The 22,589-nt window shown below is 39.4% G+C and overlaps 2 protein-coding genes across 2 annotated transcripts in view; both read left to right on the plus strand.

Annotated features, from left to right (window-relative positions):
- The window catches only part of LOC111228637 (protein piccolo-like), a 28,247-nt gene extending 23,696 nt beyond the window's left edge, over nt 1-4,551 (plus strand). The window contains exons 26-30 of the mRNA XM_022754630.1: nt 2,117-2,258; nt 2,358-2,416; nt 3,174-3,311; nt 3,414-3,559; nt 4,346-4,551. Coding sequence (XP_022610351.1) covers nt 2,117-2,258; nt 2,358-2,416; nt 3,174-3,311; nt 3,414-3,559; nt 4,346-4,489 — 629 coding nt within the window. The 3' untranslated portion in view covers nt 4,490-4,551. The remainder of the gene's footprint in view (nt 1-2,116; nt 2,259-2,357; nt 2,417-3,173; nt 3,312-3,413; nt 3,560-4,345) is intronic.
- A 7,427-nt stretch (nt 4,552-11,978) lies between these two features.
- cacna2d1 (calcium voltage-gated channel auxiliary subunit alpha2delta 1) overlaps nt 11,979-22,589 on the plus strand; it is a 56,421-nt gene continuing 45,810 nt past the window's right edge. The window contains exons 1-3 of the mRNA XM_022754220.1: nt 11,979-12,044; nt 18,405-18,486; nt 18,770-18,886. Of these exons, the coding sequence (XP_022609941.1) occupies nt 12,010-12,044; nt 18,405-18,486; nt 18,770-18,886 (234 nt within the window). The 5' untranslated portion in view covers nt 11,979-12,009. The remainder of the gene's footprint in view (nt 12,045-18,404; nt 18,487-18,769; nt 18,887-22,589) is intronic.

Raw genomic sequence — 22,589 nt, forward strand, 5'->3', positions numbered from 1 at the left:
ACCTGAACTGCTGTGAGATCACCTCCTTAACATTTTACCTCTGCCTTCTGCTCTCCTCGTCTTACGTTTCTCTCTGACCACAAATTGATTTGATTTTATCAACGATCTTATTTTAATTCAGCCTTCTCCAAGTTAGATCAGACTTAAAAATATAATCACTACACAAAAAATCCAAGGCATATGAATAATGCAATTAACTGAGGTACTGTATGTCAAAACCTAACTTGCTGTAAAAATCTAAAATCTAAAATTAAATATTTATGAATCTGGAATTCAGTGCACTAAATATTCCAAATATGGTATTTGACATTTTCCATTAACAATTTGCTACCTATTTGTTACTTACTTAAGTAGGATATAAAGTTGATATATTACTGTGAGTTACTAACACAGTTGAACAATTAATAACCAAACTAAGGAATAAATATATTTAATTAGCTCCAAAATTAGAGCCGCTAACCCCCTCTGTTTCTACATGGAGTGTGCATGTGCCAGTCCCAAGCATATGGTTTCTACAGACCCTGAGTGTGGAGACCTCCAATCCCGATATAGAAACCAAGCTGGGATGGCAATCCCTTACATGTCTTGCACCAGATTAAAATGATTTAAACAATATCTATTCATGTTTAGGCGTAGTCTTTAGTGTGATGTCCTCAAGATGAAGGATTACAGTATGCTGTCGTCCCTCTCTGGGATAAGTTAGCCCAGTGTCAAGAGCTATTTCAGCATGCAGTTGCAGCTTCCCTGGCTACTGCTCCCTGGCCACTGAGGACTTTGTGATGCTGCTGTCTGTCTGTGTGTGTGCATGCGTGTGCCATATGAATGAACCCTTAGAAAAAGTCACAAAATACACACACAGACACGCACAGGTATGGCACACAGTCTCCCCTCCCTACCCGGTCCTTTCCCATTCCTGCCACTTAAAACAAAGGAGACTCAAATGTGAGACTGAACCAGTCAAACCAGGAAACACAGAAACACCAAGAGGTTCAAAAGTCAACAGGAGGCTCACTCTGCACTCACCGGCCATTGAGAGTAAAGCGGTCAGCTAACCATGAGAGGAACAGAAGTGTCAAGGGAAGGTGAGACAACATAGGAAAAATGTAATAAATATTACTAATCCTACCTTATTAACCCTAATGCAATACATCTAAAAACTAAAAAACAGATAAGAAACAAAATTAAGTCCATATAACCAAATGTGTAAATAAGTGAAGTAATAAATTAATTCAGTTATCTCTCATTTAATGATTTCCATGTATGTAAGTCTGTCAATGTCTGCGTGTGCATATGCAAGTGTGCTTTTTTTTTTTTTTTTTTGCCTATAGGAACAGAATTCCCAGCTTTTGCTTTTGAGTCACAGATTATTTTTCAAACCTAACCACACATTTTTTTTTTTTTATTATTGTAAAGCAGATGAGCATTGGACACTGTGACCATGAAGGCAAAGAATGTTTCTAATCTTAGTCTAGACAGAAACACTTCACATATTCCCTGAACTAATCTCACTCTTTCATACTGTACAGTATGAGCATAACTCAACAGCAGCCAAGAGCCAAGAACAAATAATTATTACAAGTCTACAAAAGGACATTGATATTGTCTCATACTAAATTCATTTTCATGTGTGAATTAAACTTGGTGACCTTTATTTCGAGTAAAGGGATTTGCCGTGTGTTAAATGAGGTCTCACACACACACACTCACACTCACACTCTCACACACACACACACACACACACACACACACACACACACACACACACACACACACACACAGCACTGCTAAATTCAAGGACAAACTGTCATCTATGCTGATCTGTTCCTCCCTTGATATGCTGTTATGTGATGCTCAGTCAGTTATGTGTGACAGACAGCGTCACTGGCAATGAGTGATAGCTGAGTGTGAAGTGTTTCAGCTTATCTGTTGGACATGCATGTGTGTGTGGTCAACGCTGTGTCAGTGGAGGTGCTCTGTGTTCGTGCACAAACAATTTCCTAAAATAATTTTTTATAAGATAGATAGATAGATAGATAGATAGATAGATAGATAGATAGATAGATAGATAGATAGATATATATTTCCTCACCTGCATACTTGCTCTTCTTACCCTCAGGACCAGGACACCGGCTGGCTGATGTCTCAGGTTCAGTGGTGCTGTCTGCCCCAAGTCTTGTAGGAGACGCCTACGGAGGTCTGGATGGGGAAGAGGGGGCGGGCACTGGAGTGGACAGTGCCATTTTCCAAGTGCCACGCATGTAAGACCATTTAATGACTGATTTCTAGCACAGATGTGATGTCTTACAAATAAAGCAACGCTTATATGTTTGTCTTTTTTTTTTTTTTTTGTGCCGCAGTGGTAAGACTATTCCCAACGGCACCGAAAAAAACCAACTAGGGACCCCAGAAAATGAAGGCAAGTTCCAGAAATGTCCTCCTTTACAGTAAAAATCTTGAGGCTATGTCCTGATGTTTTCTTACGTGGTTGTAGGTCTCCACCTGCTGGGTACATTGTGTCATGACACTTTTTTTTTTTTTCTTTTTAATGTACTTATTTACCCAGCCACTACTGAACTATCTCTATACTGCATTTTGATAATGGCACTATTCAATTGTGGAGTCAAATGCTGAGTTAAGTGCTTATTATAAATTAACAATTTTTACCCAACATAATGACTTAATGCTTGGCTAGAATAGTGGATGAGATGTGGATGTCACACTATCCTACCCGCTGTCATAACTATATCTACGTTTCATGTAGCTCAGGTGTCATGATGCCTCGCTTCCATCTCTAGTTTCAATTTGTAACAAAGAGCCCAAGGACATTTTAGGCTGTGGCCTGAGAGCTGTTACACAGATGAGGGTCATGAGGTCATTTCCATGGTGCCTGACGAGTCATTTAACACATTTTACCATTTTAACACTGTCTTAGTAAAATGATTTAACTTACAATAAAATTACGATAAGACCCATGTGAAGCTGAAGGGATGTTCTCTGACCTGGTTCCATTCTGCTGTGAGCCCAGGTTAAGTGATGCATCATTGTTAAATAATTCAAATAGGTTTGAGTGACACTAGGAGGAAATGCTTCTCTGTGCAACTGTAGGAATCTGCCTACAGGTACTTAGTGCACCCACCCACTCACCCTTGTCTCTCTTTCATTGTTGCTTTTAGCTGGTAAAACACAAGTGATGGGGGAGATCAAGGTCGCTCTCAAGAAGGAGGTGAAGACAGAAGGGGACCAACTGGTCTTGGAGATCCTTCAATGCAGAAACATCACGTACAAGTTCAAGAGCCCAGACCACCTACCAGGTCTGGAAGTAGTGTGTATTTGTGCACACCAAAATAGTTTGCATTTTCACCAACTTATATTCATATCTATTTATACTTCTAATCTATCTAATTTGCCTTCAGATCTGTATGTGAAGTTGTATGTGGTGAATGTGGCCACTCAGAAGAGGATCATCAAGAAGAAGACCAGAGTTTGTCGACATGACAGGGAGCCCTCTTTCAATGAGACCTTCAGATTCCCTCTCAACCCAACTGGACACGCCATACAGGTACAACAGACACCCGACACTACGGATGTGGCTCCGTCTAACTGTCACACAGGATTTGTCATACTGCTCAAATTTTATCACATTAAATTCATTTTTTTCAGATATTTTGGTGTTAAAATATACTTATTAATCTAATAATCATAGCATATAAATGGTTCTTCCCTTATGGTTGACAGAAACAACCTTAAATCTCTTAAATGGCTCATTGCAGTTAATTAAAGCTGGAGGCTTGTAACGTCTGACAAAACAAGCCTTAAACCTCATTAAGGGAAGATTTATAAACTGGTCCGCTGCCTCATGTAGCAGCTGGGAGACTGAAACACCTCCTGTGGGCTGCAGGATATGAACATCTAAAAGTAGCTGGTAGTGTCTTTAAAAAGATAATTCTACACAGACAGTTGTAGTTTAATAAATACTTACAAATTGCACAATTTCATGCTTACTAACTTCTTTCTCAGTCGGTGTTAAATGGAAAATGAATGGAAATGTGTAACAAATATAAATGCATTTATTTATAGTTGTATATGTAATAAAGGATCGCACAAATAAATCTATATTTTTTCATCAAGATTTAAAGGTTAAACTTGCTTATTTCTTTCTAGATTGGTATATATCGATCAATAGGCCACACCCTGTCGCTTGGCCCAGTGGTGCTTGCATTATTCATGCTGGATAACATGCTTTTAAGGGTGCACTTTTCAAGATGGAATGGGTGCACGAGCTAACACTCACAAAGCAACAGAGTGAGCGATGACAAATGTGTTCCTCTCTCCACTGTATTTCCAGCTTTTCTTGGTGTCTAATGGAGGGAAGTTCATGAAGAAGACCCTGATAGGGGAAGCATACATCTGGCTGGACAAGGTGGACATGAGGAAGAGAGTGGTCAGTTGGCACAAGCTGTTCGTCAGCTCGACACAGACCAACCCCTGAATACTGCACCAAAAAAAGGATTAGCGGGAGATCAACGAAAGGTGAAGCCAGACTGTATTAGTTCAGAGATCCAACTTGACTAAAATGGATGAGGAAAAAAAAATGTTCAAGAAGGGGAAATAAAAAGATCCATTTAATTTACTTCCTCAGTTTATAAGTTAAAAGAAGGAGGGAATTATGTGCTAATACCATAATAAATGTATCAGTCCAACACTGCCAGCACATGTCCACCTCTTCCCATGTTCAGTCTCTGTTGGTTGTGGACTTTACTTGTAGGATGCAAATGTGCAAATGCCACAGCAGGCACTGAAACAGACTCAGCAGCCACATGGCTTTGAGAGCAGAGACGTCGTTCTTACCTTAGTTCCACTTCCATGATCCACATGAGACATTGTTGTTTTGGTGTCCAACTGAGCTAACATATCTATCAAAGGGAAAGATGGGGATACAAAAAAAAAAGAAGGTGAATTTCACTTTGATCACAAAACCATCAACTGAAATAGCATTGTGTTTTTTTTGTCATGTGACAGTCATCGTCGTAATGCCTGAATGACGGTAGTGATGTGTGTGAACATCAGATGTTATGAATATTTAAAGATGAAGGAATGCATAATGTTTGTATGATAGTCAATAAAGAAAAATCATATAACAAAGCCTTTATGTAGAACTGAGTCAGACAGCTGACCTTTGCCATGGGATGGAGATAAAATGTACAGCACTTCAGATGTAGATATCACACATGCAGATTACAGAACATATCAGAGTCACATTGTACAGTGTGATGTTTATGTAGTATACAAAGATTATCAGATTCAGAATATATCTAAAGACAATATGCTGTATAAGAGTTGTTCTCTTGTCATTAGATTATATATAGTAAAATATACACATACGAACTCTGTTAGACTGAGGCTGTGGGTGGCGCACTGACAATCCAGTAGGCTACTTTAGTCTATGGTGTAGGCAGTCTTAATAATTGTTATGTGAATATGGACCTATGTGAGCTCAAGGATCTTGTTGAAAAATGGCTCCTTTGGTCCACTGATCACACTGACGCACCACTAGATATTCAACAGGGCTGTGAAGGATCAAAATAAAGGTCAAGGTCAACATCCAGTGACATATTGGTATTTCACTGGCATGCTATTGTGTAGGGAAGATTAGAATTACAATAAAATGAACAGCATCTCGTGCTCTGAGGCCCAAAGCACATGCTGCGTGTTGAATGTCACAAACCCAACTGTAGAGGATGACAAGAGTTTATCACATCCGTGTCACGTGTACAGCGTTTTACTTTAAGGCTGTTGTAGTTGCTCAGAGTATGCTGATTTCTCTTTCTGCGTAGCCCACCATGTCATTACACTGTTGGAATGGACATGTAATTCACACAAATTGTGTCAAAAATCATACGTAGATCTGCAACTGTCATCACTTCAGTATGACAGCTCTGCTTTCTGTGTATTAGTGAAGCCCCCTGGTCTGAGTTTCAACTAAAAATAAAAAGAAGAAAAAAAACAAAACGTTCTTTTGTCCAGTCACATGTCAAGGTTCCTCTGTGTGTCTGGCTGTGCTGTAAAACTCATTGTTTTGTGACAGTAACTCCCTTTTGCAACACCAGTGAACCAGCCTCTTTCACTGCCTGTGACCAAAACACTCACTCAGGCCCACTGGGGTTCAGTCATATTTAAGGTTTAGAAGAATGCATGGGACCGAGTCTCAGCACTAACGTGTGAGCAGGTGACCCATGTATACATCATGTTTTGCCACCATATCTACAGAATGACAAAAAAAAACAAAAAAAAAAACATGTACACTATCAAGTGACCCTTTGTCGGTGTATTTAGGCATATCACAGGGCTGATGCAATTTTTTTTTAGAAATAAATATATATCAGAGGAAACAACAAATACACTTAGAACAAGATGTCACTTGAATCAAAAAAAAAGAGGATATATAAAGGAAGGGAACATGGCTGATTTTTCAGATAATTATTTTGCTGTGCCAACCCTAATTTTTTTTTTTTTTTTTTAGACCCATTGGTTCTTTTGAAGTACTTCTATGCAACATAGATGTGTTTGAATGCATTTGTTTTTTGGAATTAAATGTTGTCTGTGAACATATGGTCTTCTAGAAAATGACTTTAATTTGTACATCACTGAGAGAAAATATTAAATAGAAATTAAATATATGATTTTTTTACTGATTTTAATATATATTGATGTTAACAGCCGTTAACATCTACATGGAGCTTGTGCACTTTATTATTACATTATTTATTTTCTTGTCTCATTTTAAACTCTCATGACATGCAAGACTATGTGTTTTGTGTTTCTGCACTGAAATGAACTGACTCATGGTGTATGTGGTGGCAGAAAATATTGTGGTGTACATTTTGTATCTATGTGGCAAAAGAAAAACATGCAGACATGTTGGGGTTCCTAAACACAATGCACAATCTGGGGAGAAATCACCCTTACTACATCATGCTTATAGTCCACTGAACAGTTGGTGTAAAAAAGACATATTCCCTCAATGCTCAGTCATGACTGTTTAGCCCCCCGTGTTTCATTAGACTTCCTTCAAGCTAATTACTGTTTGTTCAGATCAGCTGTTGCCTGTAATTGTGAAACCATCCATTTGTTGTCGTTCTGAGGGGTGTGAATGTGACTCAAGTCCTTTGACATGTGTACATAAAGTGTTTATTTTCTACAAAGATTGAATGTTTATATTGTCCGAAGTTTGAGCATGTGAGTGTCGAAAAAAATCACAAAAGACTTAATAACTGTACAGCAATGCGTGTCTATAGTTGTATAAGGGGAGTTGACTGTGTAATCAAAACATGTGCTGTCAACCAATGACTATCTGTGCAACCACGTCCTGTAAACGGCTGAAACAACACAAAGGGAAAAAAAAAAAATCTATTCAACTTCAATAGTTGTCTGAGACTTTATGTTTTGGATGTTGCATGTTTTGTTGATGGTTTGTCAGTATATTTTGCTTACAGATTATGTTTAAAAAGAGACAGAGTATGTATAGATTTATCTGTATGCTGACTGTAAAGAAATATGCTTGTAAAATTGTCTTGTTTTTCACTCAGTGTAAAAACAAAGAATCTAATGTTATGGTTTTGTGGTTGTACACAGGATGTGTTGAGATATTATGCAAATTGTGCTGTAAAAAATCAGCTGTTTCCCCTGAGTCTAAAGAATAAATATTAAGAAGAGCTATATTACACATGCAGAGCTGAGCTTGGTTTCATTTGTCATGCTAATAGGTCTTGTTCAGACATTTTGGCTTGTCATAGCAAGAACAGCAACAAAGCTTTCTTTGATGCTGCCACCAGATGGTGCCAAAGTCATGCACTCTGTGGTTTTAATTTAAGAACATATTTGCAATAAGAAAGTAACCCCTTCTCAAAACCATTTATTATTGTCATACTTACTATTATTACAGTCTATTTTTTGTAACTGGCCATTTTCTTTTTTCATCACCTTTTTTGACGAAATTATCCTCCACATTACCATCTCTATCTGGTTTAACTGAGAGTTTGTGCCAACATACTCTGTCTTCCTTTTTCTTGAGTTTAAAGTCAGGGTATTTACTGCAGCATATCAGAACCCGGGACTAGTACATCCCAGATTTTATCTCTGCAACAACAGGCTTGGTCATGTCTTTGATGCTTTATTTAGCTGCAATATGAAGACATGGCCACGGTGAGGCAGCACTGACTCAGTGTGTGGGGCAGAGCAGCTCTCCTGGTTCTACGGGTTCTAGAAGAAGTGCATGGTATTATACTACAAAATTAAAAAAAAATTCATTTATGATGTTTATCATGATCTTTGGGCTTTTCATGAGGAAATATCAAAGAAATTCTAAAAATATTTTTACATTAACAATTCTGTTATACAGAATACAACAGTAAGACTCACATTGTTTAATCAGTGACATCAGTGTCAAGCAAATCTGCCAAAGAAGTGACCATTGTTGGAATTCATTGATTATTTTTCCTGATCCTGATTTAACAAATGAGGGATGGATAAACCTTAAAAAAGGATGGGCCAAAGGCAGATAAAGTATATGTAATAATCATTTTAAACTAACTCTTACATTAGTTTTTTTTTTTTATAGAGTTGAATAAATGTAAATATGATACATTTTTTGTAACTTTTGTAACCAGCCAAGAGCTTCTGTTCTTGTAGGTCATTGTAATAAATAGTGAAATATACTATTCCATTAAGTAGGAATTTAATGGAAATAAATAACAAATGGAACAGAAATAAGAACAAATAACACTTTAGCAGTTACACAACACTGATGTGTAGCATCTTAAAGTCATCATATAATGCAGGCCCATGAAGATAATGTAAGACGTAAAACAGGTTCCCCCAACTTGGATTAGTTATACTTATTCATAATTATGTCAGATTGATTATTTAGCACTTTTTCTAAAGGTCCTTTTGTTTGCTGTTTATTTGAACAGATGATGAGTCTAATGAATTGCTCCAGTTCACTGTCATTGCACCACATTGGTCGTATCACAATTTTATATCTTAAAAGTGCTTGTGTGTGGTTTGGAGTTTGCTACTGCTACGTTATGCTACAATTTCACAACAAAGCAACCAACTAGGCCTATTATACATCTTATAGGACAGACATAAAATTTGTTCTGCATTGATGAAAGTGAATTTGATTCCAATGAGTCTGTTGGGAAGAATGTGCCTTCTCCTGCTCATATGCTTTCTGGGGCCACTGAGGGCTCAATACTTTGAATCTAATGTAATTTGGCTTCTGCTCCCGCTGGGTATCATCTGTTATGCTGATGACAAAAATGAATGCTTCCTACTTTTCTCTATCAATAATTGGATATTTTTAATTTTGTTTCATTATTACATGCTTGATGTTGAGAGGTAAAAGCTCCATCATGGTTAGATAAATTCAGAGGAATAAAGAAGCAGATACTTGGCAGTTCCTGACTCTAAATATTTTTATTTTTTTAGCTTTTGATTTTGTTTATTACACAGGTTTCCTGCTTTCAAGTCAGGTCTTTGGATAGATATCTAAAGAAGTCTCTAGTTCCTGTTCTAAAAAGTATTTATTTATGTTTATATAAGCTTAGTAGATTCTATCTAACCAACACAAACACAGTTTAGAGTCATAGTGGGTCATGCCAAAAAAAGGTTTTTAATCAAGACTCATGTGGCTGGGGTTTTGGAGATTGAAAAGGACTATTTAGTACTTCACAGGCACTATATATAATTATTTACATTTGGAGTATTGGTTTACATTGCTTGTTATACTGTTATTACGGGTATTCAGGTATGAATATGTACAATATGTAAATGTACAACACGTGTGCATGGATATGGGCATCTTTTATAAATATACATTGTTTATGTTTGTGAATTTTGAATATTGTTATTGTACGTGCACTCTTCGTACAGAAAATGAACACAGCAAACTAAGGACTATGTAAAAAGACTATGTCCCAAATTAATAGTGCATTTGCTTTTAAGTATCATTTTTGTGATTTTAATGCATCTCCTCCAGATGGCAGTATCCTCTATCAAATACCTCCAACTTTAACTGTACTGTGTAAGTGATCTTTAACTATTGGTGCTTTTACATGTTATAACATTAACATCATTACCAAGGATGTCCATGTCTACAGGTGGTTCTCTCTTCTGAAGTCGGGATTAACTTGAGACAAAGACAAGTTGTCCGACATATGCCATGAGTTTTTATTCTCCTCTTCAACTAATCTAACATCTGTTTCTTATAGGTAGTCGGTTGGTATCTATAAGAATGTGATTAGAGGAGTAGAAGTGCAGCTATTAGTCCGACACCACTCCCTTTTCAGGATGTAGTGTGAGATGTTCCCAAAAAAAAACTACTGAATGGGGATGTCTGCAGAAGAGGCCTCCTCCTCCCCATCCTCTCCACACTGCTCTTTGCTATTATGTTCTCCACTCCACGCCACCTCTCCAGTTCTCACCATTCACTTACTTTTCTCCATCCCATCAGCAGGTGCATCTGTTCCTCTGCCGGGGGAAATGAGTGTGAGAAAGGTGTAGTGAGAAAGACTGTGGACAGGGTGATGTGACCAGGAGTGAGAGGATGAGAACACGGGAGAAAACTGAGGGGGGAAGACTCACAGCGTGGTACAGTGAGAGGAAGGGGAGAGGTGGGGATGGGAGAGACAAAGAGAGAGAGGGAGGGAAGGGATGAGGGGAGGGTGAGAGGACACGAGAGATGGTGTGTGGTTGCCAAGCAACGATTGATAATCAAATCCCCAAGCATCCTGCTTGTGCTGCCCTGCCCTCCCTCCAGGCCTGAATTACACACACATGCACACACACACACACACACACAAACACACACACACATACATGGGTTTTATGTTATCGCTTTGTTATTCAGTTATTCAGTCAAATTGTTGATGCTCCTTTAATTTAAAATGATAACAGTGATTTTATATCCTGCAGTGGTGCAGGAGCTTGTATATGTTCTATAATTTATACATTCATGTTAGGATGCGCAGCACATAGCCACAAATTCAATCTTATAAAACAGGTATGATTGATGGCACTGCGATTTATTGAGCTTTTACTCTACTTTGCTTCACACATGTGTGAAGTCAATACAGCTGTCAGTGTGGCAGTGATTCCCATGTGGGACAGTTTCTCTGCCTGCTGCCACTCATGCTACCAGGATGACTGGCAAAGACTATGCTATCAAAGCCAGTAAATTATCCCATCCCTCCTGGTTGTAGGCATTGCAAGGTTGTAGGGCATTTTAAAAAGCAAAACCTGCATCTGTATTCTGTGTGCGTGCGCTTGTGTGTGTGGTACTTGTAGTCGGCAGACATTCCTTTTATCAAGTGTTTCTTTATAGGGAGGTTAAAAAACAATTTGTTGCTCCCAATATAGAATGCTGTACACCTGGAGGGAAGGTAATATTGGCCATACTGATGGTTTTAAGATCAAAACAAATATCACTGCTTCTATTGAAATATCATATAAAATAGTCACTATTAGACTGAATAATATACAAAAATATGGATAGTTTAAACTGCATTAGGTTAAGGCAGTAATGAGTAACACATAGAAGTCCCCATGAGAAGATCTGAGGAGCATGTTTTTTTTTTCACTAGATTGAATAGGAGGGGAGGCAAGGGGGGTGAGAGAGAGAGAGAGAGAGACAGAGAGAGAGAGAGAGAGAGAGAGAGAGAAAGAGAGAGAGAGCGAGAGAGAGAGACTGAAATATCCGGCTCCAGTACCTGTTAGAGCGCTGGATTGCCGGGTGATCAGATTAGAGGTGTCAGGGTTCGTTAATCTGTGAGGGAGCGACAGACTGCCGCTCACGCTGCTGCTTCTGCACACCGCTCCCATTCATCGGCGGCGAAGGGGAGCAGAGCACATTTGGTGTTGACGCGCGTCGGGGAATTTCCCCCCTCTTTTTTTTTTACAATGGATACCTGCAGGGTACGAGCCTGGGTGTTTCTGGTCCTGTTATGGCAGGACATGTCTTTGGCATCGCAGTTTCCGACACAGCTCATGTAAGTACAGCAATTATAATCCTACTCTGGGCAGTAAATGTTGTGATTTGCAGACTCCTTGTTTCAAGTGCTCGTCGTTTAGAGACAAGTGTTACATCTAATGAGCCACTCGCGGTGTGTAGGCTGCTCAATAGGTGCGCGCATGGAGGTGTGAGAGTGTGGTGGGCAGGTCGTTTCATTCATGCACCGGTGGTCATCTTTGGGAAGATGGGCCCCACATTTAAGGGTAGACAATATTTCAGCTTTTCTCTGGCTGCCCGCCTCCAGGTGATGATTAATGTTGGCTAACATAATCAGCAGTTTATCACCGCTGGATGACTGTGGCCATGCCACACCGTGACAGCTCCTCTATGAAGTTGTTGAGGAGTTACAGTGGCCTCGTCTGTTCCTGTTCCTTTATGCAAAAGGACAAAAGTTGCATTCTTCACCTGAACACCTGATTCAGAGCCTCTCTACAGAGTTAAAGGCCACATAAATTTGAGGTAGGCTATATTCATTCAAGAGTTTGAGTCATAGATGGAAAATCAACACATAGATAGATATTTAAAAAATGAACAGCATCAGAAAATATTTAACTGTTGTTAAAAGACAATTATAATAGCAGGTTTTAGTCATGTGTTTAGAATTCTGATGGGGATGCACCTTTATTTACATTAGAGTCAATGATTAATGCATTTAACTACAGATAAAAATACTTTGTTATTATTATTATTAATTTAACCAGGACATCTCTTAACACACATGACCTCTTTTTCAAAAGAGACCTAACCAAAAAAAATGTCACTGAAGGCTGAATAAATATTAGAATGCAATCCAATTGCACAGCATCAAACAAATGAAGTTACAGAAACACTGCTGATATTCTAAAAATTACATATCACCAATTCAAGTCCACTCTCCAGTGGCATGTCCTCTGTAGGTTGTAGCATGAATCCTAAAAATGTTTTGGATTCGAGTGCTAAAAAAAGTTCCAGGTCCCAGTATCCATTATAATTGCACATTACATAGGAGGCTTTTCAGACCTTTCAACATCACCATCTTTATATTTCCATGTGCTTTCTCCTTCTTTGAATTGTTGCTGTTTTCAATTTCTATTAGAAATAGAGGAGGTTGTTGAAGGCACTCCCTTTCAGTCCCCAGCAGAAGAAAATCTATGGCCTGGATCGTTTGGCATATACTGTACTCCTTTTTCATTACTGCTGCAGTCCAGAAAAAAAAACAAGATAATCTTTCTTGCCTAACAGATATTCATTAAAACTAACAAGCACTAAATATACATGATTGTGTCCAAATTAATCTTTTAAGTTAATGACCCTGCATGCTGTCTGCATGACTAGATACTGAGAGGGATATATCTAATGATGGCTCTAATACATCTCGAAGGAAAAGTGTGAATGCGTGTTTGAATATAGATAAAATGAGCGAAAAGAAATTAAAATGAACTAGTTACAACACTCAAGTTCATTGAGTGCATTCCCCTGGATTACACCGATCAAACCGATGGAGAGAAAAACACTGATTACGTAAAGGGAGTTTGGCAAACTGTAACCTGTAATTGTGTCTCGTCATGACCCTAAATATCTGTTGTTCCAGTAACTACTCAGGAGACTTAACATTTTGCACTACCTTAGATTCTCTAGAGCAACATTTCAGTGTCACTCTATCACTCACGCTGGCTGTGCCAGGAATATTTCAGAGTCACATCACCAACAAGCTGAACTGCACAGAAAGACAGAAGGCACTGGGCTGGTCAGAGCTTGATCCAAAAACCCTACACTTCATGTCATACCACTTCTTGGTATCTGAGCCAGTCTGAAGCAGGATTGAATTGGCCACTTGTGTGTTAGCGTATAGGCTACAGAGCTTGAGCAGAGCACTGTGGGTTGTTTTGTTGCGTTACTGTTGGTGTTTCCATGCCTCACTCTGCTTTGCTGTCTGGACTGGACCACTTCTGTCTTTGCCTCGGTAATGATGTGTAATTAGACTGTAGTTTAACACAGCCTCCCACTGAGATACACACTACAGTCCAGCTCATTACTTTCTCTAGTTCCAAAGTGATGGTACCACAACATCTGTCTCTCTCCTTCTTGTATTGTCTCTCCGCCTCTCTTTCTGTTTTGCTCTCATTTGCTCTTCCTGTGTCTGAAAAACAATGTAGGGCAGTGTCTGACCCAGTTGCCATTTGTATGTGCATTTGTGTGTGCGTGTGTGTGTGTGTGTTTAATTATCCAGTGTTGTACCAGAGGCTGCAGTAATCAAAGCCCAGCAACCAGAGCAGAAAAATTTTGCTACTTCAGCTCAACAACATTGACTTTATGACTATACAGGCCTCTCTAAATCATCATGTTATTTTAGCCATTGATAAGAGTTTACAATATGTGTGATAACAGTGTGACAGATTGCCATTAAACCAGGTTGGGACCTCAAGGGATGCTTGGAAATGCATAGTTTAAGGATAAGAATTAATGTGCAGAGACTTTCCATGCCTATGGATAATACATCTGATCGTTTAACACCTATTTAACAAGCAAATGTGACTGCGAATATTCATTTAAAGCAACAGGCTTATAGCTTTGGGGGGTAGCATAACTTTCTAGGTCCTTTACTGTATGAGCTAGGTGAGAACTTTACAGCCAAGACTTCTTTGTCTGAACATTGCAGTGTTTGGTATTTACACTCACAGGCGTGCACGCACACACACACACACGCACACACACACACACACACACACACACACACACACACACACACACACACACACACACACACACAAAGCAAATATACATACATGAGATTCAGTAACGTGAGGAATCGGCTGAGCTATTCTGAAGATCAGACAATTCTCTAAAGCCTTCAACAAAATATTCTAAATAGATTTTTTTTTAAAAAGAGAAAAGTTCATGTCATCCATATTGGTTGTGCAGAAGAACACATGCACACATACTGCACCACAGCCTGTATTGTCTCATCCATTTGTCAGCACCTGAGAGTTTTTGTTATAGAGATTTACACTGGTAGCAGTTGATTTCACAGAAGCTAAACTCTGGAGAGATAGCCCTCTGCTTCTCTGAATGTCAAGCCCCTGGAAACACACGCACACACACACACACACACAACACACACACACACACACACACACACACACACACACACACACACACACACACACACACGCACACACACACACGACCCACAATTGTCTTGTCAATGCTTCAGGCTTTGAGAGCTTAGGGGTCCAAGGGTCCACTAAAACACCTTACAATCAGCTTGCTGTTAGGAGAGTTGGGGACACGGGAGAGTGGGACAGAGGGGAGGAGAGGATCAAGAGAGGAGAATGTTAAAGAGAAGATAGTGAACAAGAGGCAAGAAGAGGACAAAAGAGGAGAGGCAGTTTCAAAACATCTTACTGTATAGCAAGAATCATGAAGAATTTGTTATATTGGCCAAGTATGTTCTCATGTAAGAAATCTAAATGGTCATGTTGCTCTCAAATGCACATTGGACATACATCTACAGTCACTGTATCCCCACCAGAATTAGGGATTGGAATTGATAGGATTTATTGATATATAAGCCTATGGGCTATGACAGCAGCTTTAATTATGAACTTTATCAGCTGCATCAGGCTCCCCCAGATTTCCTTTTAGAAATGTTCAAATACAAAACACTATTTATTCTATGGCTTGTTAATACATAATGGTTATTGTTTACTGAGAGATGTGCATCCATATTGCCCAATATGCCTAACCAACAACAATTTAAGTTCAATGTTGAATCAATAGTCAATGCCTATCCATCTTGCAAAGCTCGACTGAGAGAATAGATAGTCATTGTGTTGTTTTAAAATTATCTCCGCCATGTATTATGTGGACTAGTCCCCACAGGTTGCTGCTGCTGGAAAGTACAAGTTTCATTTGGTAGTCGCGCGATGTGGTTATCATTTCTGAGCTGCAGTCTGTAAACACAGTTGCTAGTTGGCGTTCACTCTCACTTTTACCAGACACAAAGTCACAGAACAGTCCTGGAAGTAGCAGGTAAGCAAGAAACAGACAAAACAAGAGTCGCTCTGCCAAGCTAATTTAGCGGGGCAGACAGATTAGAGAGATGCACTGCAAGCTAGCACCTAAATATTAGCATACTGTTATTTGCTAACATCAAACTTGGAAAGCAGAGAACACGTTTACCTGTTGCTGTCCCCGCAGTTCACTCTCACGATGTTTTCTTTTCTTTTCGTGACGAGAAAGATAGTTCCTCTTCGTCCTCCCAAAGTTGTAAACATTGACTCCTGCTTTAACACACGGGGACCTTGCGTAACTTGCGGAGGCCTACGCAACTTTCGTAGTGAGCGTATGGGCCTTGAAAATTATGCAGGCATAGATACAAGGAATTGCTTGAAGTTAGTATTATAGTATTAGTATTATATTTCCATATGTTTCAATAAAGTTAGGGGCTCGTAAGAGAAAGAATGGTCAGAGTTGGAGCAGCAGAGGTGGAGATAGTCTGGTGACTTTTAGTTGCTAGTTTGGTTTAAACTACAAAAACTCTCAATCCTAGACTTCCCATAATGCAACTCGATACAGTCTTTTCAAAAACAATGTGTAGAAGACTCCAAGCCTGGCTGAGATGACTGGTGTCTGATGACATCACTGTTATTAACGGCTGACATTAGGTTATTACTGGTATGTCATTATTATGACAAATAACAAAAAGTTACAGTATATAAATACCAAAGAGTAAATTAAAAAATGGTGATTTAATTAATAAATACTATTGATACTACACTGTTTGTCCGTTACTATAAAATGTCGGTATAGTTTGGTCACAACTCTTTAACCAAATTTATTATTTATTATTTGGCAGCAAAATACCCAAACAACAGGAATGGTGCTCTAAATCACCAAAGCATACAGTATCTGAACGAATGTTAATTTCCCTTCACATAGCCATAAGGCTCTGCCAAGTCTGACTCGGCAGTGTTGTTCACAACCCCTAAACCATCTGGCTTTGGGAATAACAGGATAGCATCTGAATTATGCCTGACCCTGCTCTAATATCTCCACCTTCCTAAACAGATTCACATTGTACTATCCCCTGTGGTATTCTCTCTCTTGCAAAGTGTCTCATCTTTCTCCACAAGTGTTCTTGCTCTGAATTTTCCTCATCCACTGTGGATTTTGTGTCCCTGATGCGTCTTTGCCACTTCTTTTCTGGCTTCTTCATCTTCTGTACCTTTCTCTTTTTGTTTGTATCTCATCACCTCCCTCAGCTGGATATGTTTTGCATAACTTGCATGACTTTCATTGCTCTGCTGCAGTGACAATTTTTGGGGAATATTTTCTAGGGTATGCATGCCTGTTCATTTTTTTTTTATGTTCATTTCTTATGTTTGAATGGGGGTTGGGTGGAGGGTCACAGTTGAGTCTGTGTTAGTGTGAACACATCATAATGACTGTATCCAATGCCAACCTGTTATCATTCTCATGCAATATTAATGTCATTGTCTCTGTCCCTGTGTGTGTGTGTGTGTGTGTGTGTGTGTGTGTGTATGTGTGTGTGTGTGTGTGTGTGTGTGTGTGTGTGTGTGTGTGTGTGTGTGTGTGTGTGTGTGTGTGTGTGTGTGTGTGTGTGCATGCATGGCAGCATATATGGTGAATTAATGCACCTACATGCACACAAGTATTTTGCTACTGCAAGCATCTCTTAGCAGGATTATTCTAACAAGTCATTGTGTCACTTAATGCATAGTGTCTTAGGTCTTTGTCATTCTCCTCTCATCTATCTCCTTCCAAAGCCACTTTGTCCAGGAGTCAAGGAGGGATATACTATGTCAGTATATTATCATACATGCTGTGAGCTTATTGTTCTCTGACATGATGATTGGAGGAGGATGAGAGGAAGGTATAATCCAGTGTGTGGCACCAGCAGGCTGGACCTGATGTCCCTGGAGTTCTTTGATGCACAGACAAGCACGTCGGTCCTGGCCACCTCCTACCTCTCACCTGTCCACTCACATCACCCTCACCAGTCACAACACTGGCTGACACTTATCTGATTGGTTGACTTCATGTTTGAACTCTGAGAGAGTAATGGTATTGGTTGACACCCAGTGACACATGTTGGATTAGAGGACATTGTATTTGTTCCTGGTCTGATTGGTTGACACTTTGCTTGACCTATTGGCGTGATTCTCTTTGGTCTTGTTTGTTTTGGCGCTGTGTGACTTGGATGGTCTCGTTAGATGATAGATGTCAGATAAGTTGATTGACAGTTTAATTGCACGGTGAAATGTCTGTGATGTGTCATCTAAACTGGTTACATCTGAGTTACAAGATTTATTGTGTGCATTGCTTTCTCCCGTAGGATTAAAGAATGGGTTGATCAGATGCAGAGAGAGCTTGTCACCCTGGCAGACACGGCCACAGCTGGGAAGAGCCTCACTCAGGTATAAACACCCAAACACTACACACACATGCACAAATAAGGTGCATAATCCAAATTTAACATTGTACATATCGATGCACAAAGGACGTCACATTGCACATGTCCTTGTTTAAAACTTTAATTAAGCCCTAGAATTTTCCGAAAATAATATATTGTTTGTTTTCAAGCAAAATTGGATTCATCATCTAAATAGAAAACAACTAAAAATCTGACACACCAGGTTTTAATAAATCATCAAATGCATGTGTAATTGTATACTATCTCTACTCCCTGTATGTGTCTAGATTTTCCTGAGAAACCAGCACCTCTACACTGTGGAACAAAACGACGCAGAGGAGCTGGTGGCCAGAGCAGCCAGGAACATTGAACAGCTGCTGCGGAAGAGGTCTGCTGCCTTGAAGGTACGACTCATCCCACTCAAAGGAACCAACTGTCAGTTTGTTAGTCTGAAAGCTGAGCAGGATGGGAGAGTTATTAACAAGGGCTGTGAGAGAGAGAAGTTTTCCATCAGTTCTTGCTGTAGTCCTGACTATGTACATTCAGTAGCCAAAGTGTATGTGGTGAAAACTCTGAAGATTTAATGAAGCGCTGATGCAGCTACTACCTTTATTAAATTTGCATGATTAAATTTGACATATGACATATTTGTGACATTTAATCATGCAAATTTCATAAAGGTAGCAGCTGCATCAAGCTGGAATACACATATACGGATATATTCTTGTATTGAAGAAATAGTTTGCCATGATGCCTCCTGTATTGAAACGAACAAGCTCAGTGCATTTAGCTTACATGTGAAACTTGGTGGACAGATTATTTTAACTTGATCATGGACTATGTTCTTAGGCTGGCAGTCCAACCAAAGGGCTCTTGGAGAGATGGGATAGGGTTAACCAAGAAAAAAGATTTAACTGTTCAGACTTGCCAGTGGAAAATAAGCCTGTTGTTCTTGGCTGTTTAACTTGGAGAGGATTGGATTGAACCACAACACCGAGCCTGAGGGCTTTAGCTGCAGAGTACAACACCTCTTATAATTTAGTGTTGGTGGGAAGATTTAATGGTAGAAATGTAATCCTGACATCTAGTCAAAGTAAAAAGATTGAAAATACCATTTTAAATGTATAGTAACTTTATCTTTTTATTTTGTATTTCTATATTTTACATTTACAGGGCAAATTTACCACCCCAGTTGGACAACTAATTGCTATATTCCAATACATTAAATAAAGTTGAGTTGAATATCTGTCAGATATCTAATGGTCTACGATCCTCCATTAACCAGCATAATTGACATAATAATAAAGATTTTGAAAAATATTTTGGTGATAAATTATATATTTTTTTTGGCCAAAACATAAAGTATCCTATTGTACCACCATCTGGCTTTTATTTATTCATTTAGATATTCATCTCCCGTGCTTGTGTGGGTTCTCTCCGGGTACTCCGGCTTCCTCCCACAGTCCAAAGACATGCAAATGGGGACTAATTGGTTACTCCAAATTGACCATAGGTATGAATGTGAGAGTGAATGGTTGTTTGTCTCTGTGTGCCCTGCGATGGACTGGTGACCTGTCCAGGGTTTACCCCGCCTCTCGCCCGAAAGGATGCTGGGATAGGCTCCAGCCCCCCCGCGACCCTACTAGAGGATAAGCGGTAGAAAATGGATGGATGAATATTCATCTCACTGAGGTGTCACATCTCACGTGTGATTGGTGTGAGTTTGGTTGAAGTGATCCTTTAAATGAGGAAGTCACATTCATAACATTTTTATGATTTTCTGGCAACAGGTTCTGGGAAGTTTATCCATAACAAAAGGTTTCCTCTGAGGGAAACAAATATTTGGAACAACAGCCTTCTAGAGGCCTCTACATTTTCACAAGTTACTATCTGAATGGTGTGTATTATTTATTTGTAGTTGAGGTCATTTTGTAACAGCATACCAGTGGTGATATGATATGTATAGAATTGATGTACTTACTTGCGTGATGTTATAGGTCATAGATATAGATTGTATGTGGGTAAAGCATGCTCAAAGAAGAGTAGAAAGTGGGGACTGAGGTCTTCCTTTTGCCGGATTCAATGTGATAATGAGAGCTTTGACCCTGGGGAGATTCTCCTTTCTCCCCCTCCCCATTATGCCCAGAAGTGGGTCAGAGATGCTCATTAATATCAGGAGATTGAACTGTTTTTATACATTCAGAGGGGGTTCACAGCATCCCCTACTCTGCCTTTATAAGGCGTCATCATTGTTGTCTTACTAGGAATGGAGAGGGAGTATTTATGAATGTTCATAAACACATCTACTGCCAAGTGTCTGTCTTGTGTATGTTAAGTAAACACCCCGGTGTTCTTATCATTTTTCCGAGTACTGGTGCCATGAGACGCGTAAGCAGCAAGGAGAAATTGGGCTTCAGTGTGCAATCCAAGTGATAAAAGAAAGAGACGGTTAGGAGGTCAGATGGTGTGTTGGTGTGTGTGTTTACAGTATGCGTATATTAAGGGTAGGTTGCAACTGGGGGGGGGGGGGGGGGGGGGGGGGGGGCAGCCAGCCTGACTCTGACAGTACATCGAACCTCTGGACATCAATCACTTCTCACTCTTTATTGCGTCTTTGTGTCTCATCTTCTCCCGAGTAACCTCAAGGCACACAGATATTTGATTCTCTGTCCTGAGATGTATGGATGCAGAGATAAATGGATAATGTGAAAGAAGGGCAAAATGCATGAACATGTTGGATGACTGGATTGATGGACAGATGAGCAAAGGAAGATGAGTGCACAGGATGGTAGAATGAGAGATGAGAGAAAAAAAGGCTTTGAGCTCAGAATGTAAAATGTTTTTTATTTTTTCAAGTGTCACTCCGTGTCTTTTCTAGGGCTTCTTGGATAAACCACAGTGAACATAAACCAAACAAAAAACACCAGCAAAGTCAAATCGGAACTTGATATACATAGACCGTTCCAGCAGACATAGTGGTTTTTCTTGGAGCTGATTTTTGCTGACCAATCTTCTAAGTTAAGTGAAGTGATTTGGCTGTAAAGTTTATCAGACAGAATACAGGAAGAGAACCTTCATTGTAGTTGGGACTTTCTTGTTCAATGCCTTTGATATGAGGTTGGGAGTGACTCTCAATGTCAATATAATTGGAGATAGCCCAAGGCACTTGAGCCACTTTCACTCAGTTGTCGACTGCTTTCAAACTTTCATCCTCTCTTTGCCTCCTTTCTTTCACTCTCTCTCTCCTCGTCCTCCCTGTCTCTCCGTCTCTGATCTCTAACTCTGTATGATGGATGACCTTTGAAAGGCCACAGTTTACCTAGCCACAGGTGTGTGACACAAGTGTGTGTCTATGTGTGTCTACTCATGCTTCAATAAATAAGTGTGTGGCAGAGTGTAACATGCATTATTAATGACTACTTGGCTGCACACTGTTAGGGAGAGATCGCTTTATCAAAGGTTTTACAACTTATACTGTGGCTTGATCTCAACAGGGAACACTCACACACTTAAACACACACACTTACTAGGAGACGTTCACACATAGAGGCTTTAGGGGCTCATTCTACTTCCCTTTTCACCTCTCTGAATGAAGTGCCCTTTTTGACCAAGTAAATAATTATCACCTAACGGTTGCTTTTAGTTAGCTAGGGTAAGGTGGTGGTTTTGCTAAGGAGACAGTAATGATAAGTCTTTTAGCCCAATAATACTAAATGAGTTCAGATAGCTCTGTTGCTTTGCCATTTAGTTTAATTTACATATCCATATCCACTTATTTTATTATAGGTCACATATAGTATATGTACATCTACTTTACTTTTCTGTAATAAAATCCATTTACCTGAGTGTCCTCTCTGATTCTCTGGTCTGAGTCGCATTTATGTCTGTCAACTCAGCACACTTACAGTCAATTTCCAGAGGCCCCTAGCCTATATTATAGTTTTTATTAGACTGAATTAAGTGGCCAGTGTTATTAAAGAGTATGAATAGGCAATAATATAGACAGTGCAGTGCAAGTCCCTATACTCATATATACACGTACATTAACATGGACATGTTTACTTGTCCTAAAAAAGCATGGAACTATGCGGAGGTGAAGAGTCAATA

The sequence above is a fragment of the Seriola dumerili genome, unplaced genomic scaffold (assembly GCF_002260705.1).
Source record: "Seriola dumerili isolate Sdu_G_001 unplaced genomic scaffold, Sdu_1.0 BDQW01000219.1, whole genome shotgun sequence".
NCBI classification, from domain to species: Eukaryota; Metazoa; Chordata; class Actinopteri; order Carangiformes; family Carangidae; genus Seriola; species Seriola dumerili.